Source organism: Hyposmocoma kahamanoa, unplaced genomic scaffold, assembly GCF_003589595.1.
Source record: "Hyposmocoma kahamanoa isolate Upper Pololo Valley unplaced genomic scaffold, ASM358959v1 88, whole genome shotgun sequence".
NCBI classification, from domain to species: domain Eukaryota; kingdom Metazoa; phylum Arthropoda; class Insecta; order Lepidoptera; family Cosmopterigidae; genus Hyposmocoma; species Hyposmocoma kahamanoa.
The window spans coordinates 21,940,953-21,955,506 of record NW_020654466.1 but is presented as its reverse complement, the minus strand read 5'-3'; the positions used below and the strand labels follow the sequence as shown (position 1 = coordinate 21,955,506).

The following is a 14,554-nucleotide window of genomic DNA, read 5'->3' as shown; positions in this document are numbered from 1 at the left end:
GTGTGTGTGTGTGTGTGTGTGTGTGTGTGTGTGTGTGTGTGTGTGTGAGCGTGAGCGTGAGCGAGCGTGAGCGTGTGCGTGTGCGTGTGCGTGTGCGTGTGCGTGTGTCAGAGAGATAGTGAGAGTGTGTGTTTGTGTGTGTGGGAATTAACTATAATGGAACATGAAGGAGGTTTTCGGTTTCCTCATATGACAAAGTCAATAGCCTTTTTGTGACCACGTTCTTACATTCAAACTTGTTTAGAGGATAAATATGCAAATCACCATTACATTCGTTATATAAGAAGGGCCCGAGGAACAAACAGTTGGCGTACGGATAGAACTTGCCAATCTCTGAAAAGTTCTCGAGTTGGAAAAAGGAATGGTCGGAATGATGCCACTTTCAAAACCGCTCGTTGAGCCACTTCCAGTTTCATAAGAGTCGTTTTTGCTACACCACCCCAGGATGAAATGCAGTAAAGAAGAATGGTTTGACACGTAGCAAAGTATACCATCCTAAGAACATTAAAATCGGCTATATGACGTAAAGTTTTGAAAACTACTATTAACTTTCGAACACGGTTAGAGAGAGAATTAATATGATTTTTAAAATTAATATGTTGGTCAATATTTATACCCAAATATTTGAACTCTTGGACGGATTGCAGAGCCGGGCACCGGCATCCACCACGATTACAACTAACAGGAGAGTCATGAGCAATGAGTGTGTGGCCAATAGTAGGCAGCGAATTAGAGCACAATCCAAATACCATATATTTGGTTTTTTGTGCGTTTAAAGTTAACAAATTACAGTTTAACCAACCTAGGATAGAGTTGAGCCCTATTTGAGCACATTGAAAAACTTGCTGGCAAGAGTCAGCTTGGAACGAAAGTGTTGTGTCGTCAGCAAAGGATATCACAATCCCATTTGGTAACTTAGTTTGGCACAAATCATTTATAAACACCAGAAACAGAGATGGCCCTAGGATACTTCCTTGGGGCACTCCATACGATATTGAGAGTTCGTCACTGGTGAAGTTTCCAATTTTAACTTGTTGTGTACGATTGGCAAGATATGAATGAAATAATTTAAGTGCGACTCCTCTCACCCCGACGCCCTCAAGCTTTTTGAGTAAAAGTGGGATCGAGACCGTGTCAAAAGCCTTAGCCAGGTCCAAGAAGATGGAAAGACACTTCTTCTTATCGTCCAAACCGCGAACGATAAAATTAACTAGCTCATGAACAGCACTGTCTGTTGATTTACTAGCTCTGAAACCAAATTGCTGTGGAGACAGAATGTTATATTTTTTTAAATATTTCATCAATCGAGTGTTCATGATTCGCTCGAGAATTTTGGACAACGAGTGAAGTACTGAGATTGGGCGATAGTTACAGACACGGTCTCTATCCCCTGACTTGAATATTGGTGTTACGACAGCTTTTTTAAAAACGTCGGGAAAACAGCCGGATGTAAGGCTTAACTGGCAAACATGGGCAATGATTGGTGATAATAAAGCGGCATATCTTTTAAGGAAGTTTGATGGTATTCCGTCCCAACCCACAGCACAGTTAGCTTTGAGACCAGTAATCAAATTTAATACTTCGTCTTCGTCTGTAGCTAGCAAGGCAAATGATTGTGAGACCTGTGTGCCATGTGAAGAGGAAGTGGACGACCCCAAATCCTTAGATCCGATAACCTCGGCCAGGGAACTGCCAACACTTGCAAAGTATTCATTACAAGCATTAACAGAAAGTTGTGGCAAGCTTTGGGATTTTAGTAATTCCAAAGCGGATTCCCTTGGTGTTTCCATGGAGGTATTGGTTTTAATGACTTTCCAAAGTTTTTTATTATTAGAACGAGCTTCTATTATCTCGTTTCTTTGATAGCTACGCTTTAACTTTTTTAATATTTCATTACAATAATTCCGGTACCTTCGATAAGCAATCAATAGGATATTGTCATTTGGTGTCACCCTAAGTTTCATATGCATATTGTCCCCGTTTCGCATACATCGTAGCAATCCCAATGTAATCCAAGGCTTGAGTATAGAAAACCGATGTGCTAACTTCAGAGTTTTGGTGTTTGAAACAAGTGCCTGCGCAAGAAGATTAACAAGAATGGATGCAGCAGCGTTACAATCATTACATGAGAGAACAGAGGAAATAAAAAGCATACCAGGAAGTATGCTTTTTATTTCTATCAGTGAGTAAGAACTTGTAAATATATTATAGCAATATCTTGCGCTATATGTCGCACTTGTGCAAGTCACGTCGTGTCGTGCAAGCCCTCTTGGGGAAGGTAGCTGGATGCAGTCAGTGTGAGATCGGGAGGGTTAATACAATAATAAAGATTATTGTACAGACCTCTTAGCTTAGCCAAAGTGAAGCACATCAATATTTGTCTCTTGGGTTTTACTTCTGATGATTAGTGACATATTTTTATGGTTTCATCTTCATAACAACAGTCAATCAATTTATGGCTTTTATTAACATTGTATAATTCATTTTCATATTATATTTTATGTATAGTCTCTTCCACTTTTCAACTGTTTGTATTATGGAGCAATTCGACAATCTCAACTTCAGCATCAGTAAATCATGTAAAATGATGTTATAGTCTCATAAAAATATTTTTTTTATTAATAGCTTTGTGGAGCATAATATAAATTAACAGCTTATCAGCATGTTGCATAAATTCATAATTACAATTGTGCATGGCAAATAATGTAAACACACATTGTTTGAAGTATTTTATGAGCTTATTTTACACCTAATTTGATAATAATAATAACGCACGCACTCAACATAGATACAAACTAACATGTGACGACGAAGCCAGTGAGTAATTTTCCCACAGACAAATAACTCATAAATCATTTATTTCTTTATGTAAGAGTTGTTATTATTATAAACCTTATTTTTATTAATTATTTATGGAAGTTAAGGTACCTGTCTGCTGCTCCCTTTGTGTCCTACAGCTGCTGTCCACGATCTTGACCAACTTCTCTACGGCCTTATAAACTAGGGTAGCCAAGTTATTCGGCGACTCCTCACGTAGCGCCCGAATCTCCGCCCCGGGCACCAGTGCAAACACATCCTGCACATTTGTCACTGTCTCCGACCAGAACTGATCCCAGAAATCATCGTCGTTCGCCTCCACAGGCTGAAATACATCGATAAAACCAATGCATCATTTCCAATCATCAATACTGCGTAGGCATCAACAAACGTTATTCTTACCTGTGTTTTAGAGGTGAGCTGAACTACAGCTTTCCTGAAGTTTAATTTCGTGTCAGCGTTTCCCATTTTAATGACTTTTTAGTTGTTTAAAAATAACACATCCATTTCCAACATACGTCCCCACCAGAACAACACAAGAACAGAATGACAACTATGACAACACAACTGTCAGCAGATGACCATAGAGTGAAAACTTGGTTTTCTTTTTTGGCTTTTTGCGAAGCACTGAAGGAATTTCTAAATATCTTTTCTCGTGTATTAGTGGTTTTGTTACAAATGACAAAAACTAGCACCTTGCGTCACAAGTTTATCCTGGATTTAACTATGGTTCTTATTTGAAGTACGAAAAATGGCCGCCGTAAATTTTGTGCGAAGTGCTTTCAATGGGTTATTACGAAAACCTACTGTATATAAGACCCCGGTGGTATGCCGGCTTTCAACTGTAGCTCTGCAACAAAAGTATCATGCAGTGAATATAGCTGTAAAAGTTAACAACAAATGCAGTCTTCAAAATGGGGTAATGTATTTTTCCGATCAATACAACGTGATTTTCCTTAACTTTAATTAAATTCACGCTCTAAAAGACGATACATGAATTAAAAACATAGTGCGATTTTAATTCAGTGAATAAAGTGACTTGTTTGAAATATTGAATGATATAACCTCAAAATTGTTATTGCATAACAAATGTGTACAACTGATGCTAACTGTCTAGGTATCTCAGCGTATACGGCATTACCAGCAAGGCCCACCCAAGCCCTCATTGGAAGAGGTAGAGGAGCGCGTGTTCAAAGTGTGCAAGGCGTACGACAAACTATCTGATTGTCAGGTATTTAGCATTTATTTGTTGTTTTGTTTCAGGGACTATTTAGCGGTGTTCGCAACTACAGTGGTGGCCCACCGCTCACATTAAGCCTTATCCAACAAAGGGTGATTCTTGTACTACAGCTTTATGACAAAATAGACCCATCAAAGGTAGCCTAGTAGTAGAATTAAGAAGTAAAAGAAATTCTACTAAAAACTGCATTTAGAGCTTGAGCTAACATAAATGTTGTTTATTTTCAGTTGAATCCTGATTCGCATTTCATAAATGATCTGGGTCTGGACTCTCTAGATCATGTGGAAGTGATCATGGCTATGGAAGACGAGTTTGGATTTGAGATCCCTGATGGGGATGCTGAGAGGCTAATGAAGCCCAAAGACATTATCCAATATGTAGCTGACAAACAAGATTGTTATGACTAAACTCAGATTTTAGGGATTTATGAAGATAAAATGTTAGACCAACTGTGGGTTTTCATGATTGCCATTTGAAATAAGTTGAAGCTGGAATAAAATTGTCAAGTGTTACATCTTGTTGGCAGTTGGTTTAAGATTTTTTACACTCAGCTTAGATATATAGTTCAAAGTTAATTTGTTATACCAAAAAGAAAGAACAATGTGGAAAACTGGACTACAGTGGCAATGTATAAAGTGTAAATTCTGTTTTTAATTACATGCCTGTTAGAGTAGATCATTTGTTTTAATGTGATCATTTTCAATCAAAATCTAACAATAAAATATTGTGTCTTGATTTTTGTTTCCGTTAATATTTTTGTTATGATACACAAGAGTTGTACGAACCAATTTAGTCACAGACCATAAATTCAAAGATCGTTCGTACCGCGCACGTGCAGGTTGAATGATCTTAATGAATCCTGATTAAGTCTTAACTGCTCATCCAAATGATTAAAAAGTGGTTCCAAGTTTTTAACAAATTGTTAACAAAATATTTGAAGTGACAGTAGAAACGATAAGTGCTTTCTGATATAACATTTTCTTTGAGTCATGAGAGTTCTAGTTAATAAGACCATAAATTTATATATATAGTATTATGATTTTAACAAGCACAAATTCCGTTGTAATTTTCCTATGAATTGGAGCAACTTTAAAAAAAGATCACTTGGACCACATGCATACAATAAAAGAAAAAAATGTACCATGTACTTTGTGAATGAAGATCAGACTTATATAGCCTTTGAATATGAGGCTGAAGTATCTCATAATCTCTGGGTGGTCTTTGTGCAGCATAATTCTACAACTCTAGTTCACATTTTGGACACAAAAAAGCTGTTTCAAGGCAATTACACTACTTTCTATGTTTATTCTAAATATTTAGGCTGAAAGGCTTTGAATCGAACTCAGGTCAGTTCAGCCAGAGGCACTACAATACATGATCATGAAATAAAAAATATCTTAAAAAAAAAAATCATTAACAGCACATACTTGTTACTTATGTTATAGAAGGCAGTGTTGGTTCCCACTCTGCAATAGTTTCATGTGGAAACCTCGTTATTTGGAACATCTATGAATTTCATTTAAAATGAAACAATTAAATGAGAATATCATATTTTATACAACTTTATTGATGAAACTTCACAAGACGTATCATCCAAAGAAAACCATATTCTAAGACTAAGCTCGCAACATCTATAATGCACCTTACCTTCCGTACAGTACACACACATACTAGAAAAATCGTTTAAATATATTACACCACTATGTACACAACATACATCCGAAGTTCGAGACTCGTGATATATTACTCTTGCACGAAAACAAAACTTAAATACTGCTCCATTAAATTAACTACAGAAAAAAGAAACAGGTAGATAATATACAATCAACGAAAAACAAATAGCAGTGCTTTCTGAAGTCCAACCTCTTGTCTTCTCTGCAGCATTTACAAAATAAGAGAAATTCATTTTCCAGATACAAATGAAGTTGTAAAAATTTGAATCTGGAATTGACATTTATTCTGAAATATTTACAAATAATTTATAGTTACAAATCCAGGACTTTGTTGTTCAAAGCAACAATTCATTGTCAACTATAGATAGAGATCACAACTACTGATATTGTTCATGTATTTTATTTGTACAGGAACAAGTTTGTTTTGTAAAACATTAGACATAATGTCATTTTAACTATTTTTAGTGGTACGTTATGAATATGTTTTGAAGTCTGTAGTGCAATAATTTGGTTCTAAATCTGCTAACAGACGATGATGTATCAACTTCATGTAGTTGAGGTCTCGGAAGCACGAAGTTAATTACGACTTCACGCATTAACTGTAAACATGCAGTCAATCTCTTGGCAGCCTTAAAATGTTTGTCCAATAAGATTATAATATTGCGATCTCTCAAGTTTTGTAGCAAATTTTAGAGCCAAAACTTGCAATTTACGTCTATATTTATACATGGAAATTTGTATACATAAAGGTTGAAGTGAAGATTCTGTAAAATGTAAATATCGTCTAATGACAACACTGATTTAAAATAGTACTCGGTGATCTGCTAACAGTGCGATAAAAATGACGGATATAATTAAATTTTTACTTGGTAAGGTCTGGATTTGTCCACTGGATATTACGTAATTAGGCTATAGTCCGTGCTGTGACACAGGTTAGGGCCGCTTGCGGCTCCTATTGTTCGCGCGCTATCTGTACCGACTGGCGCGCTGCTTACCAGCAGAGCGTAGACGACGCGCGGCACTGGGGTCCACCCGCGCCACCCTCACTACCGGCTGCAGCAGTAAACCTGCCAGTGCACGCTTCTTCTTCTTTTTTTCCTCTTTTTCATCAGTCTCTGAGGCCGAGGAGTGCGAGCTTCTCTTAGCCGGGGGCAACTTCCGTTTCACTGCTTTCTTCTCTTTAACTTCCTCCTCGCTTTCATCCTCCGAAATCTTCTCCTCGGTTAAAACTTTGTCCTGCGACAAGTCCTGGCCGTCGTCTGTGGCAGTTTTATCATTTTCAGTCTCTGATAAGTTGGTGTCTTCCTCGCTAATCATATCCTGCGTAGTCTCGTCGTGCGGCTCGACGGACGACCGGTCTATGCTACTGTCTGCTTTCTGTTCAGATTCTAGGCTGCTGGTCCGCGAGCCTTTTTTAGATTTCTTCTTATTTGGCCAACCGGTTCGGTTCTTCTTCTTGAATTTGCCCCGACGTCCTCGTGGACGCCCTTGCTCGCTGGCGAAACCTTCTTTTATCTCATTCCGTATAAGTTCACAGCCTTCGCACTCGGAGACTAAACTCGACACGTCCGGCGCATTCGTCGAGGTCGTCACCGCAGCTTCGCCTTCCATCGCCTCTTCAGAGACTTCGAACTCGGCCGCATCTTCAAACACTTCTGACAGGAACTGCTGCAGGCGTTCTGACGCTTCCTGAGTTTCCGAAAGTACAGGTTCCACTTTGACGTTGCTATGAGTATCACTGATAGTGTCTTCTGACGCTGTTGATTTCGCGTCATCGATATTTTTCCGTCGATGCAACAATCCTGCTGAACCGAGTATAGCTAGGGTAGACGCATGTTCTCTAGGCGATTTCCTAGGATGTCCTTCCAGCGCTATGAGCGCCGCTGTTCGTTTGCGAATCTTTTGTTTCTTCATGCCGCGGGTGCCGTACGACCGCGATGGTCCGGCCTTGTCGTCTCGTTTGACTAGGTCACTGAGAGGACAACAATTTGGCTTCAATGGCGGTAACTGACCGATTTCATACGGTAACTTTGGTGATTTAGTGTACAGTGCTGAAACAACAGAAAAGAACAATAAAAAAATTGTCATAAATAACACTAATGTAGTGATATACAATAAAAAACAAAGTATGAAAGTCTGTGTAAGTCAAAATGCTTACCAAAATACTGTGGCACATTCCTAGTAAGGACTTTGTCCTGGTCCTGTCGTTTGAATGTCTCATACCAGGGCTCGCTGTGAGGCACTGACTCGAATGCGAACTCAAGCTGTTCCACTGCTGGCGTATACTTTAGCTTTCCATCTTCCCATTTCATGCATTTCTCTACTGGCTCCTCTCTTAACGGGTTCACTTCCACTTCTTGCTGAGGAGTTTCCGGCTCCACTGGTACAGATGGTTCGGGTAGGGGTTCAGCCTCAGGATCAAGTGGTTTCAAAGGGATTCTTCTCCCACGTTTAATGGGAGGCGCTTTCCGTTTCCGCCGCCTAGTATCCTCCGGCCATCCATCTTCTTCCGAGGATTCCTCCTTGAGCGCGAGCGGCCTCGCCAGCCGCCGTCTCTCTATGGACTGCGGCGGCGGTTGAGGAGTCTTCCGCCTTGGACTCAAAACTTCCTCTTTGTCGTCTTCATCTGAAGACGTGGAGCTCGTCGAGCTGGCGCGTTTTGGAAACATGAATTGTTCCGCCTCGTCGCTAAGTACAGACAGTTCCGAACGTCTCACTTTCCTGAACTTTACAACCAGAGGTTTAGCTCCATTGCAAGGGGGTGGCGACTCCTTGCGTTTTGTTTGAAATCCGCCACTGGATCGCAATTTTGTACTGACACCAACTACTTTATAATACTGTCGATCTTCGATCTCGCTACTTCGTTTACTGCACCTTGTGTTATGTTTCTTCTCGTCCTCTAGACCTCCATTTCGTTTAGGGCTTTGGTTGCCGTTGATGGTGGAATCGGGCGACTGAGACCGCTTAGAGCGTTTACTCTTTGGCTGCTCGACTTCACCATTACACATCTTTCGTAGCGATCGCCGCTCGCCGTTGATCGGTGTAGCTTTGTCTAGGAATGTAGTCACATCGGCGCCCGACCCGATTAGTGAGTCGAGAGATAGGAAGTTAGTATGGTCTCTAACAAATGCCAAATGGTGTGGAGATCTCCTATGTAAGGCAGCGTCTACGTAGTCCGCGTTGCACATTTCACAGTACCCTCCTTTTGGTTCCTTGTCCTCCCGTTCTTTGATGCGCGGACGACTTTTCCTTGTCATTCTGTAAGGAGAGACCCACTGATTAGAATTAGCGGATTGCTTCATCTAATGACATGAGCTTCTGGAAGATAGTACTTACTTCTGATTGGCTTGAAGGTTTTGATTAATGTCGTTAGTTTGATTAACTGGCGTAGGATTGGTTTCTTTTTTCTCTTTCTTTTCTTTGGGTGGATCAGGCTCTAGCGAAATGGCGGGCCACTCATCGAATTCTTTGAACACTGGTCTGCAGGGTCTAGAAACAAAGACATGTATGTGTTAGTAATGGATGTTAATTGTTAACGGGATGAAACTTTTTATAATATTGATGCATACTTGTCCAAGAATTCAATCTTGATATAATGTTTACTGAAGTATTTGATATGCGCTTTACGCGGCGCCGTGAAGAATGTGTCATACAGTTTATCCAATAGACTTATAGCCTGAAAGACGAATACATAAGCTGTAAAATATATACCATTAAGAAATTAGTAGAAATATTATGTTTAGTAATATTAGTAAAGAATTAGGAAATTATTAAAGTTTATAATAGTAAGTGAAGTAGACAATAAGTTCATGCAGTGTCACTTAACCAATTTTTGCACTGTTTGAGCCTAATTTTAAAGCCAAAATTTTTCTGCAGAAATAGTTAAATTCTTTTTTATAGGAATGTTTTTTTGTCATGTCATAATTTTAGGGTGTGACTTGACACTCTTTCTACATCAATTTTGACCCACCTTTTATCAACCAAAACTACCATGTCTTACTAAATACTATTTTCTAGTATGGAGATGGAGATACCTTTTGCACAGTAAGGTGCACTACATGCGGGTTGGGGTGCGGCTCCCTAAGGCGCTCGAGCATGGCATCGGCGCGGGCGCGGCCGCTACATCGCGCCGGCGCACGCGCGGTCCCGCTCGCCTCGGCGCCGACGCCGACGTGCTCGCGCACCACGTGCGTCACGCGCGAAGTTAGAAATACTTCTTGTTGCTGGAAATAATCGTGACAATGTAATCAAACAATGACTGGACTAGTCTTCGTGTCAAAAAATATAAAGAAATGTTCTCTAGAGACTAATTTGTTACACTAAATTGTATACACTTCTAACAATAACGTATCTACTTTATGTTAAGGTATCTTTTCCAGTGGTCCGCGCTTCTTTTTATAGTATATTTGGGGTATAAAATACCTAACTGCCCAATATCACAATGAATTTTTTACATTTATATTCATATTCTAGTTAAAAAATTAAAAAAACAAAAAAGTATGAACTCAGTTAAGCCAATGTGAAAGATGATTTGGGAATCACCTTTAACAACAATGTTACTGTCCAGTATTTAAATAGTTTCATAAGTACAACAAAACGTACTGTACCAATAAGAGATTTTTTTTATTTTAAAACAAAAATTTTAGTCAAATGTAATACAAGAATGCATTATTTTAAAAATGCTCTCTGTTTTACAGAATTTGTTATCAGTAGTGTTATAAAATTAAACTACTTATGTGATTATCGCTCAATACAAAATGGGTCTTAAATGTCAAATTCATCTTATACTTGTTGCATAGGAAAAAAAATAGTCACTTTGCTATTATAATACATATTCAAAGGTGACCCCAATCTCTTAACCTTACAGAAGATAAGTTATGCCATTCCTAGTTTAGTAAATGAATACCTCATTTTGTTTCTATGATAAATGTACATTTTTGCAGTTTTTGTAAACTAGTGTATACTACACTAATAGACAAAAGTTATAATTTCTATTGTACATTAAAACTACAATAAAGTGTGTTAGATAGATAAGACATTACCAGTGTTGCCATTACAAACTCAATTGATTAACCTACAATACAAGGTTGTTTTTTTCTGTTTAGCAATTCTGATAAGACCTGTCAATAGGTACTTGGGTTATTTGGTTGAATGTGAAAGTCAGCAGTGACCCTATAAAGTAAAGCATGTTGCAACCACAAAATGCTGACTGCACTTAGCAACAGGGGACATTCTCAGAACATGATGTGGGTATAAATACTTGGAAATGTGTTAGGCAGTATGTAACATCTATCCTTGTCAAGCACACGGCGATAGAGTAGGATGCGTGCGTAATGTAGATTGTAGTTGTTTGTTGGGTTGTGGCGCGGATGGGCGCGTGTCGCAAGCGAGTTATCGACGCGGCAAGCAAGCGGTGGCGGCGGCGAGTGGCAAGCGGCGGCCTGCCTCGCCCGCCATGGACTTTTCCTCGAATCCGTCGCCGGATCACAGCCGACGCCGGCGGACGCATCGCATCGCTCCACTCGCGCCAACCGTCCCGCGCAAAAAATATCATCCATCGGAATGCATACCGAAATCACCCTTAACACGTACGACTTAAGATCTAAATCTGTTTGTAGACGAAAAGCAATATCAACTGTCAAAAATTAAAGCATACACACGCGAAGCCCAAAGAAAACTATAGTTTGAATGCCATTTAAAATGTAGTGCACCGCGGGGTGAGTGAGCGCGCCGCGCGGCCTCGGCTTGGTGCATTTCGCGCTGCGACGGCAGCACAAACGCCACAGTACAAAAGATGACCTAAAATCGAACGCAAGCTACGCGACCGCTACCCACTCGGACAACACAGTTTCAAAGTGTTTTCTGAACATTTCTGACTAGATCGCCTGGTCGGTACGCATGTGTTCTTATTCTACAATATGTATACTTACATAAAAGCCGTCCGCGAGACCCCCGCGCGCCGCCTTATCACAAAAATAAGTAACTATATACCAGTCACTGAGACGGGCACTTCGTCACTCCACCAGATTTGTCTCGTATTACAACTTATCTTTATAGTAATCACTGTTTTCTATGTGCGCCGACAGCGTGAATGTTTAGTGAAACATCTCAGACACCTTTCACAGTTATTTAACGTCATTTGCCAAATAAAATCGAAATTATAACAACAAACACAAATCTGTCAGACAAGATGGAGATATTTCTTGTTAGTTTTTGTTTAGGTCGCTAGGGGCGCTGTTGAAGCGTGGAAGGGGAAACGTTTCTCATTGGTCCGTAGTAATTGCGTTCCTATATAGAACATGACGGTACTTAATATATGGTATAAAAAAAATATGTTTTTTATATACTAAGCGACCGCAAAAACAGTGCATCAAAAATTCTCTATTAGCTAAACCTTTAGCCGAAGTATAGATGTGAATACAATAATTATATACATTGCAAATTAATTAAGATTAATTTCATCCGTACAACAGAACGTTTGCTATGCGACCAAATTGAATACCCCAAGAACAAAAGCGTTGGCAATCTAAATGAACGATTCACATATTTAGAAGATTAATCCTGGAATACATAACCAAAAATTTACAATACTTAGCGCAACGTAGCTTTTTTACTATGGAAACGACTCTTGATTTTGGCGGCAAAAATAGACTGGAATTACTTACCAGTCCCATATCTTGAAGCCTTCTTGACAAAGAACGAGCAAGACCATGATCTTGAATATCCAAGTAAAAACAGAAGTTTCTTCGAACTGCAACATAAATTCCGTTTGAAACATCTAAATTCCACTCGTACCTATTCATGATAATAACAAGTCACACTAATTTCAAAAATATGGCGCACCTCTGTTATATTTTTCTTCTAAATTCAAAGTGTTCAAAGTCGAAACCATCTTTGCCAAATTGTCACAAAATTTTGCTAACTATCATCCTAAAATACTGTGCGATGGATATAGAAATAAAGTATGCGATGCAACATGTTTAACGCAATTCCAAGAAATTAATTATGTAAGATTATTATTGCCCGAGACAAAATTAAAAAAATCACAAAATCTATTCGTAAAAATACGTTTTGAACGTCGAAATGTCAATGACAGCTGAGACCCATAGACAAGTCAATGATCTAAGGTATTAATCGATAATCATTAGATATTCATCGATTTTTTATATCGATATTTTACGTGTGCTACTTTGCAAAGAAATAAAAAGTAATCCGTTGAAAAGTTATTTTTAATTGGTTTTTTTATAAGCTAAAATAAAACTGCAGTTACTGACTTGAAAATGTGAAAATTCGACGACTATAGCACATAATTATATAGTAATAGATTTTAGCAATACAGCTCAGAAAGATCAAAATAAAAGTTAAAAACAAAAACCACTCGACTACGACATAAAACTGTATATATTAAAACGTTTAAAATCAAATTGATTTAAGAGCCAATTTTAATGTTATTTAAGGCAAGTAAAGGAATTTTTGTTATCGTAAAGTTTTAACGTTTCAGAGAATGAGTCATAGTAGGAGGCCCTTAACGTACTCGACGAGCATAGTGGCAAGTATATATACATATAATGATTATTTTATCTATAAAGATTTACTAATATTTTTTAAACATCAGCTCATATTCACACTAAACAAATAACTTCTGAGACTGTAATAGCGGTTTAAGTTACTATATGTGCAGTATCGATAACAGCTACGTTAGCTGTAATTTATTAAAAAAAAGTATTACTGAAGAACCCTTTCCTCAAAAGAGATCTAACCTTACAAGATGATCGATAAGGGATGATGATGACGAAATATTTTTTTCTCTATGTAACTGCATCCACGTGTTAGTTGAAGATATTTTTAAAAATAGAGCAAATTGACTCTCAAAAAGTATTGTTCTACGTATTAGTCTATCGCCACATTTGTTTTATATTTTTCGTCGATTATAGCTTTTTATCTGACATTAATTTCTACCATGATGGTATGCGAGAAGTTTTGTTTTTTATGACATACTTGTCGTATGTAATGATACCGTATTGAATTTTTCATAAAAATATCTAAAGTCAAGAACAACCTATACATGCCTTAACCTAGAAATATCATTCCTTTAGTAGTTTAGGTTTATGGAGAACAGACGAATACACGTTCATATGTACATGCATACATACAACATACATATAATACGCCGATTATTAAATCATAATTCTCCGACATAGGTAGTTCAGTAAAAACAAGGCTATTCCATACTTTATGATCCCCAATCCATTCGAAACTAGTTCAAATATCTACATTGAAATGCGCTGCAGATACGCGTAGGCATAGGTAAGCATCGGAGCGTTCACTACATGTCCGTTTATGTACGTACTTTATTGATTGCCTGCGTTATGTATGAACCGAAGTGGACGGATGCGGTACATAGATGTATGTACCTACGCAGGCAGCCGTCTGCCGAGCTCGGCGCGCTATTTTGTTACAGCCCGGAAAGTGGGTTACAATATTTTATCAATACGTTTTTACGATAGATTTTTTGCTCTATTTCCTGTATATTTCTATTTGTACGCTTTTGAAATTATTTATATGTCTACTCGGCAATGCACAGAAAGAAAATAATTGTTCAAAAGTCATTAGTTATTATTTGTTAATAGTAGGTAGTATTTAGTTTGTTAAGTTAGACATCATTGATATTATTGTTACTAGGTACAGTCAAGACAAAAATGGTACAAGGACGGGGAATTAATTTTAATGTTTAAAACGTTCTTTACCTAATGTAAAAGAACTTGAGTGAAATGGTTGTAGATATTCACGATAAGGCATTACAATAAGTAGTTGCGGAAGTCAA

The 14,554-nt window shown here is 38.3% G+C and overlaps 3 protein-coding genes across 5 annotated transcripts in view; 1 reads left to right on the top strand and 2 right to left on the bottom strand.

The window, feature by feature from the left end:
• Positions 1 to 3,285, bottom strand: part of LOC113235989 (protein HID1) — a 35,611-nt gene extending 32,326 nt beyond the window's left edge. The window contains exons 1-2 of the mRNA XM_026471912.1: positions 3,220 to 3,285; positions 2,929 to 3,142 (exon numbers count right to left, since the gene is read on the bottom strand). Of these exons, the coding sequence (XP_026327697.1) occupies positions 2,929 to 3,142; positions 3,220 to 3,285 (280 nt within the window). The remainder of the gene's footprint in view (positions 1 to 2,928; positions 3,143 to 3,219) is intronic.
• A 249-nt stretch (positions 3,286 to 3,534) lies between these two features.
• On the top strand, positions 3,535 to 4,528 carry LOC113235781 (acyl carrier protein, mitochondrial). Of its 3 annotated transcripts, XM_026471682.1 has the most exons (4): positions 3,535 to 3,736; positions 3,935 to 4,048; positions 4,081 to 4,194; positions 4,285 to 4,528. In XM_026471682.1, exons 1-4 carry the CDS (start codon positions 3,569 to 3,571, stop codon positions 4,462 to 4,464), a joined length of 576 nt encoding a protein of 191 aa, XP_026327467.1. In that variant the 5' UTR covers positions 3,535 to 3,568; the 3' UTR covers positions 4,465 to 4,528. The 3 variants fall into 3 exon arrangements, with proteins under 3 accessions (XP_026327467.1, XP_026327465.1, XP_026327466.1); XM_026471680.1 differs by lacking the exon at positions 3,935 to 4,048; XM_026471681.1 differs by lacking the exon at positions 4,081 to 4,194.
• Positions 4,529 to 5,699: 1,171 nt separating this feature from the next.
• Positions 5,700 to 12,622, bottom strand: LOC113235988 (protein chiffon). The gene is made up of 7 exons (XM_026471911.1): positions 12,574 to 12,622; positions 12,396 to 12,481; positions 9,765 to 9,953; positions 9,300 to 9,406; positions 9,067 to 9,219; positions 7,889 to 8,988; positions 5,700 to 7,781 (listed from the first exon to the last, which is right to left on the bottom strand). The coding sequence occupies exons 1-7, from the start codon at positions 12,620 to 12,622 to the stop codon at positions 6,697 to 6,699; spliced, it is 2,769 nt and encodes a 922-aa protein (XP_026327696.1). The 3' UTR covers positions 5,700 to 6,696.
• Between the last annotated feature and the right edge of the window lie 1,932 nt (positions 12,623 to 14,554).

What these genes read in the sequence shown, in the direction of transcription:
- LOC113235988 (XM_026471911.1), bottom strand. Translation starts at nt 12,622, where the DNA reads ATGGTTTCGACTTTGAACACTTTGAATTTAGAAGAAAAATATAACAGA. An exon ending in TGCACCTTACTGTGCAAAAG is followed by an intron (nt 9,407 to 9,764) that starts GTATCTCCATCT and finishes TTCGTCTTTCAG; the next exon opens with GCTATAAGTCTATTGGATAA. An exon ending in GAATGTGCCACAGTATTTTG is followed by an intron (nt 7,782 to 7,888) that starts GTAAGCATTTTG and finishes CTGTTGTTTCAG; the next exon opens with CACTGTACACTAAATCACCA.
- LOC113235781 (XM_026471682.1), top strand. Translation starts at nt 3,569, where the DNA reads ATGGCCGCCGTAAATTTTGTGCGAAGTGCTTTCAATGGGTTATTACGA. An exon ending in AATGCAGTCTTCAAAATGGG is followed by an intron (nt 3,737 to 3,934) that starts GTAATGTATTTT and finishes CTAACTGTCTAG; the next exon opens with GTATCTCAGCGTATACGGCA. An exon ending in ACAAAATAGACCCATCAAAG is followed by an intron (nt 4,195 to 4,284) that starts GTAGCCTAGTAG and finishes GTTTATTTTCAG; the next exon opens with TTGAATCCTGATTCGCATTT.